General features: G+C 44.2%; 1 protein-coding gene across 1 annotated transcript in view; it reads left to right on the top strand.

The window, feature by feature from the left end:
- Window positions 1-1,517: 1,517 nt before the first annotated feature.
- LOC141108372 (epithelial sodium channel subunit gamma-2-like) overlaps window positions 1,518-26,969 on the top strand; it is an 82,782-nt gene continuing 57,330 nt past the window's right edge. The window contains exons 1-2 of the mRNA XM_073599933.1: window positions 1,518-1,868; window positions 21,172-21,383. Of these exons, the coding sequence (XP_073456034.1) occupies window positions 1,518-1,868; window positions 21,172-21,383 (563 nt within the window). The remainder of the gene's footprint in view (window positions 1,869-21,171; window positions 21,384-26,969) is intronic.

Below are 26,969 nucleotides of genomic sequence, written 5' to 3'. Positions count from 1 at the left end.
CAGTGGCTGCGTTTGATGGGGCACAGTGGCTGCGTTTGATGGGCACAGTGGCTGCGTTTGATGGGCACAGTGACTGCGTTTGATGGGCACAGTGGCTGCATTTGATGGGCACAGTGGCTGCATTTGATGAGCACAGTGGCTGCATTTGATGAGCACAGTGGCTGCATTTGATGAGCACAGTGGCTGCATTTGATGAGCACAGTGGCTGCATTTGATGGGGCACAGTGGCTGCATTTGATGGGGCACAGTGGCTGCATTTGATGGGGCACAGTGGCTGCATTTGATGGGGCACAGTGGCTGCATTTGATGGGGCACAGTGGCTGCATTTGATGGGCACAGTGACTGCTTTTGGGGCACAGTGAGACCCCCCCCCCCCCCCCCCAGTGATAGCATTAAAACTCAGCAGCTAAAAATACTGTAGCTGCTGACTTTTAATATTAGGACACTTACCTGTCCAGGGATCCAGCGATGTCGACACCTCAGCCGATTTTCGGATTGGCTCTCGGGTTTTGCCACTATCATTCATGGTAAGGGAAACCGACCGGTTCCCTACTGCACATGTGCGAAGCGCGTTGCACTTTCTGAATGGCCCAGCGGAGGAAGGAGGAGGGGGGGCAAACTTCAGAGGGGACAGCGCAGTCTCCCGGAATTGGGGAAGGGTACCTGTCAGAAACAGGCACCCGTTCCCCCCTGAAAGGTGCCAAATGAGCCTAAAGAGGAAGGGGTGTTGTTTACAGATGATAGGGTGGGTCTTAAACCGGAAGGGGTGTGGCCTCGGCAGGATGGGGTGGGTCGTATTTAAATTAGGGGGGTGCATGCGTTTAGTCAGGCCTAGGGCAGCACAAAACCTAAATACACCACTGCCTACAACATACCTATGCCTAACTTCCAGAGCTCTGTCCATAAGCTTAAATTTGTGCGTGGCCTTTTCTCTTCCATGTCATGTGACAGCAGGTCTGAATCAGGAAAAAAAATCTGCTCAGTTTTCAAGATGCAAAATGGAAAGTTTATTTTATCTGCTCTGTGTGAACTTTGCTGTCAATATAGTGAAGGAAGGGAAATAGCATGTAAGGTTGTCAGAGACTGGGCTTCTGTATTAGCTGTTCTCCAGTTTTAAAGCAAGTTAAAGCTTCTACATATGAGAGATGTCTGTACAACATACTTAAGATATAACAGGATGCCACAAAAGAGAACAGAATATGTGATGTCAAATCAATATATTTCCCGATAGAATCCAAGAGCTTAGTGTAGCTAGCATTATAAAATGTCCAGTCTTCTTTTAATTGGTTCTTAGAAGTGTCAGGCTGTCTATGACTTGGAATCATAATGAGATCATTACAGAGGTTGTCGCTAAGGTAACAGGCCATCACAACAAAAGGAAATATGGATTAGAGGTCCTTATACCTTTGGGCATTACAGGTTCTGTCTTTTTAAGAGCCTCAAAGGTTGGTTCACAGAAGTTGTTTAAGCTGGGCTGCTGGCTCTTCGGTTCCTACCCTATGTGACACAAAGTGACAATGGGCTACCCAGAGATGAGGGTCTTGACGTCGTCCTATGATGCCACCACCTTAAGGAAGCTAGGTCGGACTATCCTGCAACACACCTCGGCTCATGGTATCCCTAACATCTTCAGGTCCAGGCACTGGTTTAGGCGCCTAGTTTGGCTATTTTTTGTGACATTTGCTCTGTCCTGTGCTCTGTGGCAGTGCACCGAGATGGTCATGACCTACTACACTTACCCATCACACGAGAAGATCATGCTCATCTCAAGTGCCAAACTTAAATTCCCGGCTGTCACCATCTGCAATCTGAACAGCGTTAGACTTTCGTCCATCCAGAAGAACTTCGCCATGTCTACCTCACTGCAGGTGTGAACGTCTAGTAAAGAGTCTTCTTACGTCCTCATGTGTCTGTTGATAAGAGTGTACGTGTGTGTGTATATATGTGTGTGAGAGAGGAAGACAAAGAAAGTGCATTTGTGTATATCCCAATAATTTACAAAATTGCTTCTGGGACAACTATCTTAAACCCTTAGTCACTACAGCTCTTTTTCTGCAGGATTTTGCCCAATTTTAAGTCTAACTTCTTAGCGTGTTCAGAGAATCAAGATGGCCCCTTTAAAGCTAAGGCAAGCAGGATTGTTTGTATTTTTGGGTATATGTCTCAATAACCTGGAATATAGGGAACTGCCATGGACAGGTTCTTTGGTGTGAGCTCTAGATCACCCTTCTCCTTAATTATTGAATGAGTACCTGATCCAAAACAAATTACAAGTGAAGTCAGGACCCTTCATCTGAATGCTGCTTCCAGGTCAGTGGCTTATTGCATAGTTTAAATGGTTAATAAACTCTAAAGTAGACATACTATATTGTGTGGAAAAGCTGCTACTAACATTCACAGCTATGTATGTAAAGGTTTCCAAATCTGTACAGAAGTTGAAGAAAATCTGTTGGGAAAATGAGTAATGGGAGCGGCTTTTGTGGACTTTGTTTTTTTTTTTTTTTTTGTGGTGGTGGGGCTGTCATCTCCAGCCTTGTCTCACTGCTTAGTGACCCAGAAAAAATGCAGGGAACTAACTAGGGAAGTGTCGTGCTTGTTTTGGGTCAATGACTCACTAAGGAGTGAAGTGATTAGAATGTATAGGAAGGACAGATAGATAATGATGAAAGATGACTAATGATGGTTAGGATGACAGCCCCACTGCAATGGCAGCTCCTATATTAAGGTAACTGTACCTGTTCCATGAAGCCTACTGCTCTGTGTAAGCCAGCCTTTATCAACCTTTTTAGTATGAAGGAACAATTGAAACAACTCGGGTCTTAGGGAATGCCTGCTAAACATTACTATATCTAAAGCTCACAATCAGGGCCCGGACAAGGGGTGGGCAGAATGGACAGCTGTCCCAGGTGCAGAGAAGGAAAGGGGCAAAGAATAGGTGTACGGTGGAACACCTATTCTATAGCATGTGTTCAGAGAGGGGGAGGGGTGCAATTTTTAAGATCCTTGCTGTGGGCACTGGACGACCCTGTCCTGGTACTGCTCACAGTACATTAGTCTGATGGTCAGTGGGAAGAATGCTACTTAAATTTGTAATCGGTCATTGGAAAGAATACCTCTCCACAGACAGTTTAAAAAAATCATTGGTGGCAGTGTTTACTCATCTGAGAGGCAGAAGTTGCTCAAGGAACCCTGATTGAGAAAGGAAGGAACACCGAGAAAGGCTGATGTTAGCTATCATCAGAGACTCCTAGCTAACTTTGATTTTAATATTTTTTTGCTTTCATTTTAATCCTAAAGTGTATATAAACCCCTCTCCAAAAAATGCAGAATATGGCAGCTTATCAGCCCCTAGATGTGGTGGCTGCATTAGTCTTGTTATACATTTTTCAAAGTACACTTTCTCCAAGTAAAGAAAATGCCCATTGATCCTAATAAATTAGAATAGTAGGATTAGAATATGTTAATTTGATATTTAATCTGTAATATGAGTTCTGAATACACCAACACTCACAGTAGCCATTGGTTGAAAGTTATTTAAAAGATTATAGAGGCATAGCACTTGACCTCTGGACTAAAAATGTTGATTGTCACCATGTATCATATTATATGGTATTGCTTCCTGAATTTCCGATCATCTGGCATGTTTACTGTCTCCTGTCTTTTACTGACGTACACCAAAGCATAACTTTACCCAAAAAGGGAAGTTCTGCTGGTCTGCCTCCCTTCCCCCCCACCTTTAAGTTTTGGCACTTTATTTTTTTTTGGGGGGGGGGGGGGGGGAGAGTGGGTATCCAGTTTTGACAGGTACCCGCTCCTACTTCCAGTTGGATTGCCGTGGTGATCCAAGCGGAAGTTCACCCCTCCCCCCTTCCCTGTGCCATCTTGGACAGGTCCCAGAAAGCTGCAGGACCATTCACTAAGCGCAGCAGGGCTCGCACATACGCAGTGGAAATCCGGCTTTGAAACCGCAAGCAGTCACAGCTGGGTTCCCACACTCCTGGACCTGTAGACAGCTGAAGAGCCAGCTCAGGTGATGACAACGCTGGATCTTTGGACAGGTAAGTGTTCTATTATTAAATTAGCAGCTACAGTATTTTTTTAAAAACCACTGAAGAACCACTTTAAAGAAACAATTATCTTTTATACCTAACTAAAGGCTACATATGCCCCAAAATATATATATATATATATATATATATATATATATAGATAGATAGATAGATAGAGAGAGATCTCCACGGAATGCCTTATGAAAATGCTCAATATCCAGCTATCTCTAGTTCCAGTACTTGGTCAGTTACCAAGATCAGACATGCACTCAGTTGGAACCAGAGACAACTCAATGCATTTATAGAAGGAAAGGTCATTATGGGGTGCACATGAGCAAATGCAGCAAGATTTCAAGTACATTCAGTTTGAGATGCCTCTAGGGTTCTTCTGATCTATTTCAGAGGTGCCTTTGACCTGCACCTGACCTCTACTTCAGTTAGGATATTTACATTGTTTAGATTAATGTACTTCTTTAAAAAAAAAAAAAAAACACTTTCCATTCATTCTACACACACTTACCTCACTGTCTTCATGACTTTTTAAAAACACTGCTCCATTACTTCTGCCTTACTTCCTGGACAGACTAGAGGTCATGACACAGGAAGGAATTGACCAGCTGATCTCATTAGCGCACACCCTGCGTCATCTACCGCTAACTCCTTTCTGTGTCATGAAGAAATACATTAATGCTATATTGATACATAGGGAGCTGGAATTTAGAAGAATAAAAAAGGTAAACTGACTTCATCTGTAGATGGAAGTTCATCCTTTAGTTCTGTAGATGAATAAACAGAAAGATACAAAAAAGAAACAAGTACCAATACTTGTGCAAATGCTTACCAGTATCCTCTCTTAGATTTTTTTTTTTTACCACCTGTGTCCTGGCTTGGGAGATTCAAGTTCTCTATTTGTCCTTGTGCCTACTGTCAAAAAGTAATTTATGTCAAATGACATAAAGTGATGAGAAATCCAAGACTAGAGGTGAGGGAAAATCTTCTGATAAGGACACCTGTTCTGGTGACAATTGTCTAAGAAATACAGGAAATGAACAAACAATTGTATTAAACCACTTCAGCTCTGGAAGGTTTTACCCCCCCCCCCCCCTTATGACCAGGCCTTTTTTTGCTATTCACTACCACTGGGATTTTTATTTTTTGTGATATCAATGAAAAATGGATGAAAATGTAAAAAATCTTTTTTTATTTGCTGCTATAAAAAAAAAAAAAAAAAAAAAAAATCAAATTTCTTCATAGATTTTGGCCAAAACGTATTCTGTTACATGTCTTTGTTTAAAAAAATTCCAATAAGTGTATTTTTTGGTTTGCATGAAAGTTATAGCATCTACAAACTATTGTGTGTGTGTGTGTGTGTATGTATGTGTGTATGTGTGTGTGTGTGTGTGTATATATATATATATATATATATATATATATATATATATGTATATATTATGTGTGTAATATATATAAAATTTTTTAACTCTAAAAAGAAATCGTGCTGCAGAGACTGGAGAGCAGCTGGCACAATAACCGATAAAAATTGTGTTACAGATTGAAATCAAAAAGTGCCGCGCTAATGTGAACAAAAGCATACATCAAAAAAAGATAATAAACAAAATAAAAAAACATGAATCCTTATACAAGTACATTAATGATAATAGTCCCAAAAAGTAAACCAAATGCAAAATAGTCCAAAATAATCTGAAGAGGGAATCCTAATCTTGCACCATTTATAAGGAATTCCAACAATCAGGTATTCCAAAACACCACAAGAGTTCCCAAAAATGTCAGATGTGACGAAACGCATAGGGCAGAGCTATCACTCGTGACATCATCATGCACCTCATAACTAGGAAACGGCCCGTCTGACTCCCAGGACCAGTGTTTTACAGATAAGCGCTAAGGCCCCTTTCACAATTGTTTGACCTGAAAGTCGCGTGACTTTGCTGCGACTTTGACACAGCTTGAAGCAATGTCTGTGTAATCTTGAGGTCTATGGACCTCAAGTCCCATCAAATTCGGAGCAAAGTAGTGCAGGGACTACTTTGAAGTTGCACAGATATGAATGGTACTCATTGGAAATCATGGAGTACGACTTGTCATGCGACTTTGCAGTCCCAATTCGCAGGACAAGTCACACAAGTGTGAAAGGGGCCTATTGTTTTTTTCTCATATATGTGGTAAGTACTTTTAACCTCCCTGGCGGTTTTCCTGAGTGTGGCTCGGGGTTAAATTTCAGTACCATTAGCGGTAACCCTGAGCCACACTCAGGATTGCATTGCAGGATCCTGGCGCAGTGTACTTACCTTGTCCCCAAGATCCTGCAATGTCCCCCCCACTGTGTCCGTGGGCTCTGTCCTCCACCCGAAGCCTCTGTGTGCCGGGCTCCGTTCCCTGCGAGCGTAACGACGCACAGGGGCGGAGCCCGGGGGCAAATTCAAAAAATGTACAAATCATAATACATACAGTACAGTGTAATCCTACAGATTACATTACTGTATGATACTTTTTCACATCCCTTTTGTCCCTAATGGTTTGTCCGTTGCCCTGCATGCAGTTTTATATTATATATACTGTTCTTTCTGCCTGGAAACTGGAGATTGTCCATAGCAACCAAAAAGTGTCCCTTTACATCAAAAGTGGTTTTAGACCAGCTATAAAACAGCGATAACAAAATTAGAACACTTGCAGAATTGAGCGATAGTGAATCGTGGGGAAATTAATTTTATTATTAAATTATTATTTTTTTATAATTATTTATATTTATTTATTATATTATAATTTATGATTTTGTGTTTCAAACTTTATCATACCCGGGATATCTACTAGACTCTTGTTTGGACAGATTTAAGTGTGTTATTGCTAAGAATTACAGGCCTACAATATAAAACGACAAATTTCTATGCAAAATAATTGTACTGTATTGAGACGCAATAATCTGACATAATCATACCGCCAAGGAGGCTACATAAACTTCAGTTTATGGTCTCATTCTATGTGCCCCCCCCCAATGTTATAATTGATTCTTGTATGGCGGATAAGGATGTAGCTGAGTATCCAGAGGAGGCATGCTTTTCCATATGGGGACCATGCAAATACCCATGTGCTATTAACTCTTGTTTAGGGATGAGCCGAACACCCCCCAGTTCGGTTCGCGGCAGAACATGCGAACGGACCGAAAGTTTGCGCAAACATTCGAACACCGTTAAAGTCTATGGGACCCAAACGTGAAAAATCCAAAGTGTGAATTTTAAAGGCTAATATGCAAGTTATTGTCCTAAAAAGTGTTTGGGGACCCGGGTCCTGCCCCAGGGGACATGTATCAATGCAAAAAAAGTTTTAAAAATGGACGTTTTTTTCGGGAGCAGTGATTTTAATGTTTAAAGTGAAAAAATAAAAGTGAAATATTCCTTTTAATATTGTACCTGGGGGGGTGACTATAGTATGCCTGTAAAGTGGCACGTGTTTACCGTGTTTAGAACAGTCCCTGCACAAAATGACATTTCTAAAGGAATAAAAGTCACTTAAAACTGCTTGAGGCTGGAATGTAATGTTGGGGCCCGGCAATATGGATGAAAATTGAGAAAAACGGCATGGGTATCCCCCCCCCCCCCCCGGCCCATTACCAGGCACCTTTTGGGTCTTGTATGGATATTAAAAATTAAAAAAAAGAAAAGGCGTGGGGCCCCCAGGCTCTATATACTCTGAAAAGCAGTATACAGGCGGTCCAAACAAGACAGGGACTGTAGGTTTGTTCTTAAGTTGAATCTGTTTAATTTGGAACCGGTACATTTTGTGTAGCTCCAGCCACAAAATCTATTTTTAAGCTTTTTGGATAACATAGGGAAGGGTTATCACCCCTGTAACATTTGTTTTGCTGTCTATGCCCCTGTTCAGAAGATTTTACCTCACTTTCTGTCCCAATGACAATTGGATTTTGAAAATTTGGGGTTATTAGGGAAACAAGGATTGGTAAAAAAAGCATCAGTAGAGACACCTTTTTCCCATATTAACTCTCTCTCCTGTAAGAATTTCCCTTCCTAGGGGTAGATTTCCTCTCACTTCTTGTTGCCTCCATTTGTAAGTAGGAGTCGTTTGTAAGTCAGATGTTTGAAAGTAGAGGACTGCCTGTATATACTCTGCAGAAAATTGGGCCTTAGGTGTTGGTGGTACCAGAACACTGTAATGCCCCGTACACACAGTCGGATTTTCCAACAGAAAATGTTCGATGGGAGCTTGTTGTCGGAAATTCCGATTTGTGTGTAGGCTCCATCGGACATTTTCCATCGGAATTTCTGTCGCACAAAATTTGAGATCTGGATCTCAAATTTTCCAACAAAATCCCTTGTCATAAATTCCGATTGTGTGTACACAATTCTGACGCACAAAGTTCCACGCATGCTCGGAATCAAGCAGAAGAGCCGCACTGGATATTGAACTTACTTTTTCTCGGCTCGTCGTACGTGTTGTATGTCACCGCGTTCTTGACGTTCGGAATTTCCAACAAGATTTTTGTGACTGTGTGTATGCAAGACAAGTTTGAGCCAACATCCGTCGGAAAAAATTCATAGATTTTGTTGTCGAAATGTCCGATCGTGTGTACGGGGCATAAGCCCTCACAGTTACTCTTGGTGGTCGCTGGAACGAGCCCTGCTGTGAAATATTAGAGCAAATATTGTAATTACATGCCCCTGTTATACAGGGGCAGAAAAATTGGATCTTAGGCACTGGTGGTGGTGGCACAACACTGTAAAGCCTCGCAGATACTCTAGTTGAGCACAAGAACAAGCCCTGCTGCAAAATATTACAGAAATAATTGTAATTATACGCCCCTGTTAAACAGGGGCAGAAAAATTTGGCCTTAGGCACTGGTGGTGGTGCCCTGAAACAAAAATTTTCTTAGAAGCTATCAACATGAACAAAGAGGAGGAATAGGAGATTCACTCAGCACAACAGGATAGTCACTCAGCATAGGCAGTCTTCAAGGGATCTCACACTCATAGAAAAATTAATCGGTTACATCAGCATCAGGTGCTTGGTAGCTGGTGATCCAAGACTAATTAATTAATTTTAATGAAGGTGAGCCGATCAATTGAGTCTGTGGACAGGTGCACTCTGTGATCGGTTACAAAGCCTTCAGCAGCACTGAATGTGCGTTCAGAAAGAACGCTGGATGCAGGACAGGCCAGTAGCTCAATTGCATATTGTGCAAGCTCTGACCAGTGATCCATCCTCAAGACCCAGTAACCCAGTGGAAAGGCCTTCAAGTCTGATCTTGCCCTAGGTATTCCTGCATGTAAATCACACACTGGCGATGGTTGCTGGAACCAATCAGACCTTGGGGCTGTGGACTAAAGAATTGTCTGAAGGCATCGGTCAGACGACCACCTTCTCCACCACTCCTTCTGTGACTGACCGAAGCCTCAGTAACATGTTGTCCTGGAGGACCAGGAAATTGTAACCTCCCAGGCTCTGGAAACGCATTGCACAAACCTTTCTGCAAGGCCTCCCGAAGATGTTTCATCTTCTGCTCCCTCTGTGAAGGCTGGATAAGTTCCACAACCTTACCCTTTTAACATGGATCAAGAAGGGTTGCCAGCCAGTAATGATCTCTCTCCTTGATACCACAAATCCGAGGGTCCTTTCGCAGGCTTTGCAGGATCAGGGAGGCCATGCAGCGAAGGTTTGCTGAGGCATTCGATCCGGAGTCCTCTGGGTCACTAAGGATGACATGATCCACAGCCACCTCCTCCTAGCCATGTACAAGTCCATGGATTTCTTGGGACTGAAAACAATCCCTTGAAGACTGATGCTGAGTGCTAGGCTCCACCTCCATGCTGACACAATCCTCATCCTCCTCCTCCTCTTTCTGTGGGATCGGCGGGCCCGCAGGAATACTGTCTGGATAAAGGGGGCCTTGAGAGGTAAAGAAGTCCTCCTCTTCCTCCCTCTGTTCTGCCTCAGGTGCCCTGTCCATTATTCCACGAAGCATGTGCTCCAACAGGAAGACAGGAGGGACAATACCACTGATGCAGGTACTGTCACTGCTCACCATCCTCGTGGCCTCCTCAAATGGTGACAGGACAGTGCATGCATCCTTGATCAGTAGCCACTGGCGTGGCAAAAAAAAGCCAAGCTCCCCTGACCCTGTCCTGGTGCCATACTCACACAGGTACTCATTGAAGGCCCTCTGCTGCGTGTGCAGCCACTGCAGCATTGCAAACGTTGAGTTCCACCTGGTGGGCATGTCACAAATGAGGCGGTTCTTGGGCAGGTTGCATTCCTTTTGAAGATCAGCCAGCCGAGCACTTATATGACCGGCAGAAATGCCCACAGACTTTCCTGGCCTGCCTCAGGAGATCCTGTAAGCCCGGGTACCTGCACAAGAACCGCTGCACCACCAAATTAAGGATGTGAGCCAAACAGGGAACATGGGTCAAGTATCCCTGTCGGAGGGCGGAGAGGTGGTTGGTGTCATAGTCGCAAACCACCATTCCTGGCTGAAGCTGGCATGGCGTCAACCACCTCTGAGTCTGCTCCTGCAGAGCTGACAGAATCTCTGCCCCAGTGTGGCTCCTGTCCCCTAAGCAGACCAACTCAAGCATCGCATGGCAACTTTTTTTTTTTTTTCAAATATAAACTTTATTCGACTCCAAACAGGGGTGAGGGCCCCGCGATACAAATATAAATGAGTACTGATGTTTTGTTACATTTGCTATACAGAGGTCACATAAATTCAAGACAATATACCATGTATATGTGAGCATGAACCTTTGAAGCATGTGAATATCTTTGGTGTGTCACTTTATTAGTGCAAAATATCTTTATGCAAAGTTCTACAGCATCAGGGTGTCCCCCACCTACTTTTTCAACTTTTCTTTTAGAAAATGGGAATTAAATTCCCTGGGCAGGTAGAGGGGTAAGGGTAGGGAGAAGGGATATAGAAGAGGGGGGGGGGCAAGAAGGAAGAAGAGGGAGTGAAGAAAAAAAAAAAAAAAAAAGGGGGGGGGGACAAAGATAGAGACATGGCGATATCTAGATCCATATTCCTTTTAGACAGTGTAATCCTTATAATTGTGGAGATGTTATCATGACCCAAGTAAGCGCTGGCCTTCTTCGGAGTAGATAAATGCGTTCCAGATGTCCCAGGTCTTTTTATGTATTTCTTGTTTATGTTGTGCGGTGAGGATCAGGTCTTCCATTTTCTTTATTTCCTCTACCCTCCATAGCCATAATGAAGTGGCAGGAGGGAGAGGTTGTTTCCAGCAAAGTGGGATACACGCCCTTGCTGCATTGAGCAAATGACGTGTGAGGGACTTCTTATATTTTTTGATGGGGATGGAAGAAAGATGTAGGAGGAAAAAAGCGGCCTCATCAGGGATATTATATTCTGTGCACTTTTGCGTTATGCGCCTGACCTCTCCCCAAAAGTCTCGCAACTTAGAGCAAGACCAAAAAATATGAATCAGGGTTCCCTCCTCCTCGTCACAGCGCCAGCACCGATTCGAGGAAGATGGAAAGCATCTTCGCAACCGGGAGGGGGTCAGGTACCAACGGTTAAGTAGCTTGAAGTTAGTTTCCTGTACTTTAGTACAAGACGAGGATTTAAGAGCTAGTATGATTATTTGTTGCTGCTGTGCTGCTGAGAATGTACAGTTAAGGTCTCTCTCCCATCTGTCCAAACTGAGTAGAGGTGCTCGTTCTTTTGGCGTGTTTATTAGTGAATATGTTTGGGACAGAATGTGGGCCAATGGGCCCTCTCCTGTACAAAGATCCTCAAACGGTGTTTGCTGTTGGGAAAAGGTTTGTGGTTTTGGAAGGGAATGAAGGAAGTGATGCAGCTGAGCTGCCTTCCAGAAGGTAAGTTGGAAGTCTCCTGTAGGATTAGTCAGTTCTGATATGGATGGCCAGGTTCCTCCTATGGAGAATTTGGCTACATGGTCCTTGCCCGTGTCTCTTAGAGTGGAGTAATCCGTTGTCTGTAAACCAGGGGTAAAGTTTGGGTGACCCAGAATAGGGAACTAAGAGGAGTTTTTAGATGTAATGGAAGCCTGTACGGCGATTTGGTGGCTATGTCTTAAGGTGGTGCCAATTAAGGGGTGCGACTTCATTCCATGAGGAAGGTCATCATAGCACCACAACGCACTTTTCAGAGGTATGAGGGTTTGGGATTGTTCAAGTTGAACCCAGAGTTTGGACTCACCATTCCTCCTCCAGTCAAGGATGCGCCCCAGATGTGAGGCTAAGTAGTACTGTCGAATGTCAGGTAAAGCTAGTCCCCCCTCGTTTTTGGGAAGCGTTAATTGTGAATGTCGTAGTCGGGGTTTTTTGTGGGCCCACACAAATCTTGTGAAAAGAGATTGGGTCTGTTTGAAAAAGGAAGGTGGGATATGAACAGGTAATGCTTGTATGAGGTAGATAAATTTAGGGAGTATACACATTTTCAGGAGATTACATCTCCCGAACCAGGAGTGAAAACCTGTGTTCCATTTTTCTAGTAAGATCCGGGTGTTTGTTAGCAGGGGCGGAAAATTTAGATCAAATGTATGTGTCAAGTCAGAGGGGATTTTCGTACCTAGGTATGTTAGGGCTGTATCAGTCCACTTGAAGTTAAAATTAGATTGCAGTTCTAGTAACGCATTAGGGGGTACGGCGATGCCCATTGCTTCTGATTTGGAGAAGTTAATTTTTAGGTGAGAGATTGCTCCATATATTTTAAATTCTCGCATAAGATTTGGTAGAGATATTCTGGGGTTGGTGAGGGAGAATAAGAGGTCATCGGCATACGCCGAAATTTTACATTGGGAATCTCTTATCTGAAGTCCAGATATATCTGGGTTATTTCTGATAGTGCAGAGGAACGGTTCTAGGGAGAGGGCAAAGAGTAGAGGGGAAAGGGGGCAACCTTGCCTGGTGCCATTAGTAATAGCGAAGGGGTTCGACAGTACACCATTTACTTTTACTTGGGCTGAAGGATTGGAATAGATGTTGTATATCCATTTCAACATCTTATCCCCAAGTCCTATATGACGGAGGACTGAGAACATATAGTTCCAGTTGACCCTGTCAAAGGCCTTTTCAGCATCGGTATTCACGAATACGCAGGGGGTCTTATTGGCGTTTGCTACATGTAGGAGGTTGAGGGCCTTAATGGTGTTATCCCTCGCCTCTCTGGTGGGGATAAAACCGACCTGGTCAAGGTGGACAAGGTGTTGAAGATGTTGTGCTAATCTGGTGGCAATAATCTTTGAGAATAACTTTAGATCCAAATTTAAAAGAGAAATAGGCCTGTAGCTACCACAGGCCCCTGGATCTTTCCCCTCTTTGTAGATCAAGGAGATATGGGCTTTTAGGGTCTCTCTCGGGAAGCTAGCCTCTGCCCCCAGTGCATTGAAAAGCGCAACCAATCGTGGGCCTAAAATGGGAAGAAAGGCTTTATAATACTGGACCGTGTAGCCATCTGGTCCTGGGGCTTTGCCTAGTTTCATAGTGCTTACTGCTACCTGTAATTCTTCCAAAGTCATTGGTTCGTCTAAGATTGCCTTGGTTTCAGCTGGTAGGGACGGGAGTTTCGAATCTGAGATATATTTGGTTATGTCTGTCTGGGCAGGAGGCGAGTCGGGAAGATTATATAAGTCAGAGAAGAAGTCCTCAAAACCCTTAGAGATTTGTGTCGGGATGGTGGCTCTTTGGCCGTTAGGGCAAGTGATCTGTGGGATATAAGCGGCTGATCTGACTTCTTTTACAGATCTGGCTAGTAGTTTCCCGCACTTGTCTCCTGACTCGTATGACATTTTACGGCAATACTGTAAGGCTGCCTTTGCCCTGTACTGTAGTAAGTCTATGATTTGTGTGCGCAGTGTCGTCAGTTGAGTCTCAAGGTCTGGAGTGGGTGTCTGCTTATGTTGTATTTCTACTGAGGCTAATGTGGAGAGTAGTTTAGTGAGTTGTTCGTTTCTTTTCCTTTTTATAGTCGTCCCATGTTTGATGAGGACCCCCCCGGAGGACACACTTGTGAGCTTCCCATAGTATTCCAGGGTCGCATCCCTATATATCGTTTTCCCTGAAATAGAGCTCTAGTTCTTTAGTTACGTCCTCCATCACCTCAGGGATTTGCAGGAGACTCTCGTTCAGACGCCAGAATAGGGATCTGGGCGAGGGTCTCTCCGTGAGTCTATATGTGATAGAGACAGGGGCGTGGTCTGACCATGTAATCAGACCTATTGATGAGGAGCTCACAAGGTGCAATTGGTCATGGGGTATCAGAAACATGTCGATCCTAGAGTAGACCTTGTGCGGGGGAGAGAAAAACGAGTAATCTCTTTCCCCTGAGTGCTGGAGACGCCATACATCTGTCAGCTGCGCACCGTGAAGGGCCTGTGCTATACGCTTCCTGGAGGTTGGGGATGTGGAGGAACTACCTGAGGATGTCCACTAAGGGAGTCAGAGGGACATTAAAATCACCCCCTAGAATCAGTTGACCCTGCTTAAATGTCATGAGTTTGTCTATTAAGTGTCTCAAAAATTTATCCTGGCATTCGTTAGGAGCATAAAGTATGGCCAACGTGAATTGTAACCCCCCTATTAAGCCTTTAAGGAATATGTAACGCCCCTCAGGGTCTACCAGCATCTCCTGAAATTGCCATGGCAGTCTGCTGGAGATCAAAATAGAGGCCCCTTTGGACTTAGAGTGGGAGTTAGTTGAATGATAGGCTCGGGAGAAAGCTCTGTTCTGTAGTATCGGTGACTTATCCGTTTTAAAGTGGGTCTCCTGAATGAAGGCAACGTCAGTATGTGATTTTTTGAGGTCATGAAGTAACATACGTCTCTTCTCAGGCGTATTTAGGCCTCTAACATTGAGAGATGTTACTTTAAGGAAATCTACCGCCATGTCTCGAGAATGAGGAAAAAGTGTAGTAAAAAAAAAAAAAAGATAAGGGGGGGATGGGAGGGAGAAAGCGGGAAGAGGTGGAAGATGGGGGGAAAGGAGGGATAAGTGAAGGAAGGGTTTCAAGTCAGAGAAGTCTGACCTAGCGTCAACTAAATGTGTAAGTTTTATCAACTTATTATGTATACAAAACCGGAGCCCCGGATGTATACAATGGCCTATTTGGGGTGTGGGTGGTCAGTAACCTGTAGCCTGTAAGTGAATGTCCAGGTCTCCCACCCCTCCCGACATCACATCAACAGTAGTTTTTCCTTAAAAACAATAAAACACAGAATGCAAAGTGATAACTAAAATAGTAACAGATGTCGGCAATGAATACATTTTGCAAGACAATCCCCGGCTGGTTACCCGCCCCCGAGCTTCGCGCTCACCAGCAGCCATCCGGGGATATGCAACCAAACAATGAGTCCATACACTTCACATGATGTAGTATTAGTTCAAGCCCCACCCCCAACATAGGCTGACCTCGATACCTACTTCCCGGAGCGTATCAGCTCGCATGGCAACTTTTTGCCTGAGTGCTTGCGTAGCCCCTTGAACGCCTACAGAGCACCATTGGTTCCGAGGACAAATCTGCAGAGGAAGAGGCCATAGAGGAAGAAGAAGAGGAGGGGGTGGAGGAGAGAGGTGTAGCAGAATCACCACTACTAGCATTTTGGAGGTGTAGTGGCGAAACAAGCTCCAACAATACTGCACCCTGTCCTGCATCATTCTCAGCTGCCAGCAGAGTTACCCAGTGCGCCCAGTGCTGAAAAGGCGGCAGCTGGAGTGCTAGCAATTTAGCCAAGCTAGCATTCAGCCGCTGAGCATGTGGATGGCTGGGACCAAATTTCTTTCAACGGTTTAGCAACTGGGGTAGGGAAATTTTGCCTGCTACAATTGGATCTTGGTGTAGCGATAGCAGATTGCCCGCAAGTACTTGGCACACCTAATTCTACACCTTCATTCCTCTCAGTGCAGGTTTCTGAGAGGACTGAAGGTATAGTGGGGTTGGAGATACCAGCTGATGAGGAGCAGGGAGAGGTCTGCCTTGTTCTTTGGTGTGGGTCTTTTAAGTACTGTTGCCAATGGACTGCATGGGAGGTCGACATATGTCTGGTCAAGCATGTGGTGCCCAAGGGACTGCTGTTTTGGCCACGCTTGATACGCTTCAGACATATGTTGCAAACAGCAACGGTGCAATCTGCTGCACACGTATCAAAAAAGGCCCACAACAAAGAGCTTTTCGAAATACGCAGGGAGTCAGCAGCGCCCTGCGCATGCGGAGCTCTGCGGTGTGATGCAGTTGGGTGGCTGCCCTTAAGCTGGCCCCTAGAGGGCATCCTGCCTCGTTGGAGATGTGCCTCCTCCTCCTCTCTTCTATCAGGCACCCATGTAGAGTCAGTGACCTCATCATCCCCTCCCTTGTCACTGGAGCAAATCTGGCAGTATGCTGCAGCTGGGGGAACATGACTGCCAGTTTCTTGTCCTTCTTGGGCACCCCCTCTCTCTGGGCTCACGTTTCTGCCTTCCTCAACCTGGGTACCATCATCGGAGCCTTCAAAACGCTGCGCATCCTCTTGCAGCATGTACCCGACACTGTGGTCGAATAGTTCAGGGGACTCCTCCGTGCATGATGGTGGGGCTAGGGAAGGAGTGACTGCTGACATTGAGCTGATGGAATAGGCCGCTTTGGCAGGCAAACTACTCTGAGCCTGGGTGACAGAGGATGAGGAGGATGAGGGCGGCTTAGTTTTCCACTCTACCAACTCTTCTGCATGTTGTGGATCAATACGGCCAGCTGCCGAAAAAAAGGACAAGCGTGCCCTACGGCCACGTGCTGAGGATGCACCGTGTCCATGACCAACACTGTTGGCTGTAGACGCAGAGCCTGCTTGCCCTATTTTAGTTGCCTGTGAGTGTCTGCCTCTCCTTGGTGGCCTTCCAGACATGCTGTAAAATTTTATTAGCAAAACACTAGAAAAAGTACACCAGGAATGGCCTGCAGTCAGATATAGGCTTGAAAGTGTATTTGAAAACGTACACCAAGAATGGCCTGCAGTCAGATATAGGCTTGGCTAGACTAGAACAGCGCTCCCTATGAATAAAAAATATCCACCAATAAGATATTTCATATAGTGCAATAGTCAAATATGTTCATATCTTGCTTATTAAAAACAAACATGAAGAAATCCAACATCAACTAAACTGTACATCAGTCCATCAAAAAACTCATAATGTTGTATATAGAGTGGTGTGATGAATCCTCTCCTCCTAATGACAGTTCAATATAATAAAATGCATGAACAAAGAAAAGAAGCAGGCTTCTGATCCACCAGTGATTTAAAGTGTATGAACTTTCAACTGCTACACCTTCACCGATCCACCTCGTGCACACCTCTATTTATATCTGCTTACCAGAGGTGCTTTTTTATTAGAGCCTGTATGATCCTTGGCAACGAAACTCCATGACTCTCTTGCTGGACACTTCAGTACTCCATGTTAGGCACAATTCAATAAGGTGGATATATCATGCAAGGATATAAGGGGATGCTTTCCATAGTGTTATACCGTTTATTGAATATAAAAATCCCCCCTAATACAAATTAAGCTTACTAGAATGATGTGAATAATCAGCATGTCACAGAGTAGCATCAAGCTCACCCTCGATTAGCGTTCTTAACGAACTGTCCGATGCGCTGGGTCCCGGGATGACGCTTGCTGTGTGGAGCTGGAAAGTCGAGCGGTCACACTCTGACGTGTTTGGTGATTATGTCTTCAGAGAGATATGAGCATATTTGACTATTGCACTATATGAGATATCTTATTGGTGGATATTTTTTTATTCATAGGAAGTGCTGTTAATGCTTGGTTTTAAATTGGGCATATTTAATATGGATATATATATTTATACAGTGGGAACGGAAAGTATTCAGACCCCCTTAAATTTTTCACTCTTTGTTATATTGCAGCCATTTTGCTAAAATCATTTAAGTTCATTTGTTTTCCTCATTAATGTACACACAGCACCCCATATTGACAGAAAAACACAGAATTGTTGACATGTTTGTATATTTATTAAAAAAGAAAAACTGAAATATCACATGGTCCTAAGTATTCAGACCCTTTGCTCAGTATTTAGTAGAAGCACCCTTTTGCTCTAATACAGCCATGAGTCTTTTTGGGAAAGGTGCAGCAAGTTTTTCACACCTGGATTTGGGGATCCTCTGCCATTCCTCCTTGCAGATCCTCTCCAGTTTTGTCAGGTTGGATGGTAAACGTTGGTGGACAGCCATTTTTAGGTCTCTGCAGAGATGCTCAATTGGGTTTAAGTCAGGGATCTGGCTGGGCCATTCAAGAACAGTCATGGAATTGTTGTGAAGCCACTCCTTTGTTATTTTAGCTGTGTGCTTAGGGTTATTGTCTTGTTGGAAGGTAAACCTTCGGCCCAGTCTGAGGTCCTGAGCACTCTGGAGAAGGTTTTCGTCCAGAATATCCCTGTATTTGGCCGCATTCGTCTTTCCCTCAATTGCAACCAGTCGTCCTGTCTGTGCATCTAAAAAACACTCCCACAGCATGATGCTGCCACCACCATGCTTCACTGTTGGGACTGTATTGGACAGGTGATGAGCAGTGCCTGGTTTTCTCCAAACATACCGCTTAGAATTAAGGCCAAAAAGTTCTATCTTGGTCTCGTCAGACCAGAGAATCTTATTTCTAACCATCTTGGAGTCCTTCAGGTGTTTTTTTAGCAAACTCCATGCAGGCTTTCATGTGTCTTGCACTTGGGAGAGGCTTCTGTCAGGCCACTCTGCCATAAAGCCCGACTGGTGGAGGGCTGCAGTGATGGTTGACTTTCTACAACTTTCTCCCATCTCCCGACTGCATCTCTGGAGCTCAGCCACAGTGATCTTTGGGTTCTTCTTTACCTCTCTCACCAAGGCTCTTCTCCCCTGATAGTTCAGTTTGGCCGGACGGCCAGCTCTAGGGAGAGTTCTGGTCGTTCCAAACGTTTTCCATTTAAGGATTATGGAGGCCACTCTGCTCTTAGGAACCTTAAGTGCAGCAGAAATTTTTCTGTAACCTTGACCAGATCCATGCCTTGCCACAATTCTGTCTCTGAGCTCTTCAGGCAGTTCCTTTGACCTCATGATTCTCATTTGCTCTGACATGCACTGTAAGGTCTTATATAGACAGGGGTGTGGCTTTCCTAACCAAGTCCAGTCAGTATAATCAAACACAGCTGGACTCAAATGAAGGTGTAGAACCATCTCAAGGATGATCAGAAGAAATGGACAGCACCTGAGTTAAATATATGAGTGTCACAGCAAAGGGTCTGAATACTTAGGACCATGTAATATTTTAGTTTTTCTTTTTTAATAAATCTGAAAAAAAATGGCTGCAATATAACAAAGAGTGAAAAATTTAAGGGGGCCTGAATACTTTCCGTCCCCACTGTGTGTGTGTGTGTATGTGTGTGTATGTGTGTATATATATATATATATATATATATATATATATACACACACAAGACTGACTGTGTGTATGTATGTTTGTGTATGTATGTATGTGTGTGTATGTATATGTATATGTATATATATATATATATATATATATATATATATATATATATATATATAAGCCTGTGTATGTGTGTGTGTATATATATATATATATATATATATATATATATATATATATATATATATATATATATATATATGTATGTGTATGTATATATATATATATATATATATATATATATATATATATATATATATATACATACATACACTGCAGCTAACTGAATCGCCTGCCTGCTCAATCTAAATGAAATGACACTCTCTCTCGGTCAACACCAGCAACACACTACACAGGGCCAACGTGCAGGCAGCCTTATATAGTGTGGGGCGTGGACTTAACCCCCTGAGCCATAATTGGCCAAAGGCACCGTGCCTTTGGCCAATTATGGCTCTCTTTGCTGACAGCGCTGTGATGGGCCAAATCATGTGGGTCATAGTACATGCTTGGCCAATCATCAGACAGCAATGCACTGCGATGTCGCAGTGCATTATGGGGCATGACGCGCCGCTCGAATTTGGCGCAAACGCCCCATAATGTTCTTATTTCGACAAACGATCAAACTCATGTTCGACCTGACTATAAAGCTCATCCCTACTCTTGTTATACCTAACAGAGTCCACTAGTTTCGGTAAGAATTATATTGTACACAAAGTAATGGAACACGTGCGAGATTAGGATTCTCTCAACAAATTATTTTGAACTATTTTGCGTTTTGATTTACTTTTTTGGGGGCTATTTTATGATAGTGCGATTCCTATTATAATTCACACGCTGGTATAAGGATTCATGTTTTTTTCATTTTGTTTATTTTCTTTTTTTGATTTATGCTTTTGTTGTCATTAGCAACTGCACTTTTTTATTTTAATATAGTATCTATATTGAAATGTTTTTATTTATTTATTTAGTTATTTTATATACTACTAATTGCGGTGATCAGCAACTTATAATGGGACTGCGATAGTGTGGCAGGAAATCTGACACTAACTGACGTTGGAGGAGAACTGACTAACTGCTGCTGACATCACCAGTGACACTAATATAGTACTCAGTGCTAATAATATGCACTGTCACTGTACTAATGACATTGGCTGGGAAAGGGTTAACATCTAGGGCGATCAAGGGGTTAAATGTGTGCCTAACAATGTTTACTGTGTGCTACTTTACTAAGCAATGTGTTGATTTTTACTCCATGCTTTTACCTACACAGGGCTCTCTTCTGTCATTCGCTCAGCCAATCGGCGGATTCCAGGTCATAAAATATTGTCCGGGACCCGCTGATTAGCTTGTGCTGTAGCAAATGTCAGCACAGCCGGGGCGCCAGAAGCACACATGAGCGCCCCCCTAGCTGGAATTGTAAATCATGTACATGATCCTGCGTAGCCAAGCCGCAGTGTAGCAGTAAAGCTACAAGAGGTAGTCAGCAAGTGGTTTTAACAGAAGTTGGTGGTTGTAGATTGCATTGAAGCATTTTCTCATTTTTTGCAATCGGCTATTTTTGCAATTGGCTATCGGCAGCACCCAATAGCCGATTGTATGTGGGACAGTGGGTTAAATTATCCATATAATGTGTTTTTTGGCAAATAAGATAATTTTATGATTCTGATTCTGCAGGGTTCTGGTCTAGAAACGATCCATCGTAGAAATCGAACATATGTCAATTCCTCTACAGAGTTCCAAGATGAGACAGTGCAGTTTGCCAGTGCCTTCAATAAGTTTGCTTCTGAGTTTAATCAGTTATCTGATGAGCAGAAGATTGAAATGGGACATCAGCTGGAGGACATGCTAATCTTCTGCAACTTCCACGGTCAAGAATGCAACGCGAGGTAGATAAAACAAAGGAAAACAGCATTACCTTAACCAGGCCTTTCATCATTTTCAGATGGTTTATTTGTAGTACTGAATATTTAAAGCCAAAACTTTGGAAAATGCAGGGAAGGGTTAGAACCCGGTCAGGTTTTTTTGTTACTGTGTCCCGACTAAGGGAGATTCACCGTCTCTATTTGCCCTGATGACAATTGTCCCTGGGGCAGAGAGTGAAGAAAAGCCAAACTTTTACAGCTGCCTCCAGAGCAGAGATGAGTAGAAATCCTCAAAAAGGGACACCTTTTCTGATGAAAACTGCGCCCTCAATTGGGAGATATTTCCATTCACTTCTCGTTGTGTCTCCGAGATATGAATTAAGGGGAAATCTCCCCAATGGTATGTAGACAACAAAAATATCTGAAAGTGGTTGTAATCATTCTCTACTTTAGCAAAAGCTTACAAAAAAAAAGTTTTTGGCTTAAGATTCATATTAGGAATACACTTATGACCCAGGATCCTCCCTAATCTGCTCACCCTTAAAATGATAAAAAAAAGGCACTTTAGCTGAAGTATATAGCTACTACGAAGAAACCACTGCTCCTGGATTCCGCTGTGGACAGTCCTGTGATACTCATTGTACAAGAGGATCAGCCCATCAGAACCGTGATGGTATTCTTTGGTGGAAATCGCTTTACCAATTGCCTAGACATTAAGTCACATGACTGAGTGCTATGAGATTAGGGTTTCTTTAAATCCGAACTAAACCCTCCTATCGTTTTCAGACAAGGAAGCTGCCATCTTAGCCTCTGTTTGATCTTCCACTTCCATGGTGCTGCACATATGATCAGTTATGACACCAGGCATTTGATGGTATGACAGTTTGGTTGAGAGCACAACCAATGTGACAGTTAGCAATCCCGACACGTGACTGAAAAGTAATTGTCTTTGAAGTTGTTAAATTGATGGGTTTAGTTCCGCTTTAAAGCAGAGCTCCACCCAGAAGGGGAAGCGCCACTTGTCTGCACCCTCCCACCCGCTGCTGCCACATTTGGAGGATCGGGTACCCGGATTTAAAAGGTACCTGCTTCCATTTCCGGCTCAGTTCGCTGCAGCGAACTGAGCCGGAAGTTCAGCCCCCCTCCTTCCCCGTAGCCAGCCCATTAACATCTTCAGCTCCAGAAGGATTTGCCCCCTTAATGACCAGGCCATTTTTTGCGATACGGCTTTACCTGACAATTGCGCGGTCATGCGACGCTGTACCCAAACAAAATTGATGTCCCTTTTTACCCACAAATAGAGCTTTCTTTTGGTGGTATTTGATCACCTCTGCGGATTTTATTTTTTGCGTTATAAACAAAAAAAGACCAACAATTGCTATAATATATATCCCCCCCCAAAAATATTTAAAAAAAATTATTTTTTCATCAGTTTAGGCCGATATATATTCTTCTACATATTCTTGGTAAAAAAATCGCAATAGGCGTATATATTGATTGGTTTGCGCAAAAGTTATCGCGTCTACAATCTATGGGATAGATTTTAGGCACTTTTATTTATTTTTATTGTTTTTACTAGTAATGGCGGCGATCTGTGATTTTTAGCGGGACTGCGACATTGCGGCAGGCAAATCTGACCCCAAATTACACTTTTTGTGGACTAGTGACATTACATTGATCAGTGCTATAAAAATGCACTGATGTAAAAATGACACTGGCAGGGAAGGGGTTAACACTAGGGGGCGATCAAGGGATTAAGAGTGTTCCCTGGGTGTGTTCTAACGTGTCAGGGCTGGGCTCAGCCCTTCCTTCTCTGAGCTGGCCGCTCAGCTGTCGGCTAATTGCCAGCTCCTATCTCTCCACAGTGACCTGTTGATATCCTGCTCGTCAGTCCTGCCTACTTAAGCCGTCCAGTCCAGATGATCTCTGCCTTTGCCTTGGTCAACATCACAGAGACTATCTCCTGCGTTCCTGATAAAGACTTGCTTGGCTGACATTCCTTCTGACTCCAGATCCTGCTTGCTGTTCCACTACGCTGATCTCTGGCCTCCTGACTTTCTGGCTTGTCTGACGATCTGTTCCGGTTACCGAACTTTGGCTATGTTTTGACTACGTTTGTCCTATTTACTTTTTTATTATACAAGTGTGATTTAACCGTACTTCTGTATCGGTCTGATTCATGGTTTCTGACAGTAGACTAAAGCCATGAATTCAGAAGATGCAATCAATCCACTTGTTGGTAATATTTTTTCCAGATTGGATGAGCAGGATCACCACATGAATCAGTTTGCCATGGCATTACAAACGCTCCTGAGTCGTACGGCTCACCTGGAATCTCCCTCTGTGGCAGCTCCGGTACAACCTGTGTTGCAGGCCTTCCCTGCTGCTGCTCCAGTCTCTGTGCAGGCCCCCTGCCTCGAGAATTACCTCTATAAGAGAAATGTCTGGTTCCGCTCCACTTCCCAAGCGATTTGGGGGCGATCCAGTCCAATGCAGAGGGTTTCTCAACCAGGTTGAGATATACTTTGAGATGCTGCCCCAGGCGTTTCCCACGGACAGAAGCAAAGTAGGTTTTGTGATATCTTTGCTTTCTGAGAGAGCGTTGGCCTGGGCAAACCCTCTATGGGAGACGCAAAAACCTGTTGTCTTGAGTTACCCTGAGTTTGCGGCTTCTTTTAAAAGGGTATTTGACGTTCCCACATGCTCCGCTTCTGCTGCCAAGTGCCTCATGTCCATCAAACAGAGTACGAGAACTGTTGCCGATTACGCCATTGAATTCCGTACTCTGGCAGCAGAGGTTTCTCGGAACAATCAGGCCCTCGTGGTTGCTTTTTCTCATGGTCTCTCGGATACCATCAAGGATGAGATGGCAGTCCGAGATATTCCCACTGAGCTGGAGAAGTTGATCACGTTTGCCATCCTCATTGACTCCAGACTCAGTGAAAGACTCTCTTTTAAGGAGCGCTTGCGGAAGCCTCCTGTACTTTTGTCTCCAAGCTTTGCAGTCCCACTCTTGCCTCCCTCACCTCCCATGCCTCCTGGTACCGAGTCGGTCAGTGAAGGTGAACCTATGCACTTGGGCTTCACGCGTCTCTCTGCGGATGAGAGAACCCTTAGGAGGAGGGAGAGATTGTCCCTTTATTGTGGCCAGGCAGGTCACTTTTTGAAGTCTTGTCCTACCCGTCCAGGGAATGCCCGAACCATGAGGTCCTGTCACGGACAGACCTTAGGTGGCGTTGTTTCATCCCCAGTTATCCAGAAGGATAAGCCCCTGGTTTTGGTTACCCTTTCTTGGGCTGAGTCGTCCGTCGAGATACAGGCTCTAATCGACTCTGGGGCTGCAGGCCTGTTCATTGATGCTGCCTTTGTATTGAAGCACTCGATTCCGCTGCAGCTGCGTGACACTCCACTTACCATTGAGGCTCTTGAAGGGAGACTGCTACAGCCTGCCCATGTGACTCATGAGACTGTTCCGTTGTCCATGGCCGTAGGGGCTCTTCACCATGAGATAATCCAATTCCAAGTTATTTCCTCACCTAAGTTTCCGCTGGTTATTGATTGCTCTTTCTTACAGAGGCACAACCCCTCTTTTGATTGGCTCTGTGGCTCTTGAGGTTCTCTCCTGGTCGCCACAATGCAGTAAGACATGCTTCCAGAAGGTAGCCAAGGTCCTGTGCACCTCTTAACTCTCCTCCCTGCCAGAGGAGTACCACGATTTTTGCGATGTCTTTGACAAAGGTCAAGCCGGTAGTTTGCCTCCACACCGGTCGTATGATTGCACTCTTGACCTTCAACCTGGTGCCATACCCCCTCGTGGCCGGGTTTACCCTTTGTCGGTCTTAGAGGATAAAGCCATGGAGGAGTATGTTGCAGATGCACTTTCTCGAGGTTTCATGCACAAATCCTCATCTCCTGCAGGTGCTGGTTTCTTCTTTGTGAAGAAGAAGAGTGGTGAACTGAGACCTTGTATTGATTATAGGGGTCTCAATAGTTTCACGATTAAGAATGCCTACCTGATTCCGTAGATTATGGAGTTTTTGACCGCCTCAAGGGAGCAACAGTTTTTATGAAGCTTGATTTGAGAGGGCATACAATCTTGTGAGGATTAAGGAGGGCGACGAGTGGAAAACTGTGTTTAATACCAGAACAGGCCATTATGAGTACCTCGTAATGCCTTTTGGCCTTTGTAACGCTCCGGCAGTTTTCCAGGAATTTATTAATGATGTCCTCCGAGATTTGTTGCAGTTATGTGTGGTGGTTTATCTCAACGATATCCTCCTATATTTTCCAAACCCCTGGAAAGCCACAAAACAGATGCCTGTCGTGTGCTTCAGAAACTAAGAGAGAACAATCTCTATTGTAAATTGGAGAAGTGCGAATTCCATCATGAACAGGTTAAATTCCTGGGTTTTGTCATTTCCACTGCCCGGTTTTCCATGGACCCAGAGAAACTTTCTACAGTCCTACAGTGGCCCCGACCCGTGGATTTACATCCTCTGCAGCATTTTCTTGGCTTTGCTAACTATTATCGGAAGTTTATTCATAACTTCTCGTCTCTGGTCAAGCCCTTGACAGATATGACCAGAAAGGACGGTAACCCACAGAGTTGGTCTCCGGAGTCCATTAAGGCCTTTGAGAGTCTCAAGGCTGCCTGTTTCTGCTCCTGTGTTGACACATCCTGATCCTACGTTACCTTTTATCCTTGAGGTTGATGCTTCTGAGACTGGAGTTGGTGCCCTTCTGTCTCAACATCCTACCTCTGAGAGCGCTATGCATCCTTGTGGCTACTTTTCCAAGAAATTGTCACCTGCGGAGTCCAATTACGTGATTGGTGACAGAGAGCTGTTAGCGATCATTTTAGCCCCGAAGGAATAGAGACATCTCCTCGAAGGTACCACTGTGTCGTTACTCATCCTTACTGACCATAAGAATCTTGCCTGCTTGTCTGAGGCTAAACGCCTTTCTCCCAGAAGGGAGCGATGGGCTCTTTTCTTGTCAAGTTTCAATTACGTTGTCTCATTCTTACCCAGTACTAAGAATGTAAGGGCTGATGCTTTGTCACAACAATTTTCCTCCACTTCCAAGATGGAGTCGGTTCCAGTACCTGTGATTCCTCCCTGATTGTATTCTCTCTACGGGTCGCACCAGTCTCACGTGTCCTTTGGGTGACAAAATTCTTGCTGCTCAGGTCCATGCTCCTCCTGAGAAACCTTGTGACCGCTGCTTTGTCCCAGAGAGTCTCTGTACTGCTGTGCTCCAGACTTACCATTCTCCCAAGGCTGCTGGCCACCCTGGGAAGAATAAACTCTTTTGGGCCATTTCCCAACAATTCTGGTGGCCTAGTCTACGTGCTGATGGTAACCACCTTCGTAGCTGCCTGTTCCGAGCGTGCTCTGAGTAAGACTCCACGACACCTTCCAGGGGGCCTCCTACAGCCCATACCCAATGGAGAGAGGCCCTGGTCCCACCTGTCTATGGATTTAATTGTGGAGTTACCCAACTCCTTGGGCAACACAGTTATCCTTATGGTGGTTGACCGGTTCTCGAAAATGTCTCTTTGTATTTCACTTAAGAAGTTGCCCACTTCTAAGGAACTGGCTTCCATTTTTG

The sequence above is a fragment of the Aquarana catesbeiana genome, linkage group LG09 (genome assembly GCF_042186555.1).
Source record: "Aquarana catesbeiana isolate 2022-GZ linkage group LG09, ASM4218655v1, whole genome shotgun sequence".
NCBI lineage: Eukaryota > Metazoa > Chordata > Amphibia > Anura > Ranidae > Aquarana > Aquarana catesbeiana.
The sequence above is the reverse complement of the archived record's forward strand: the minus strand, read 5'-3'. Positions and strand labels throughout refer to the sequence as shown.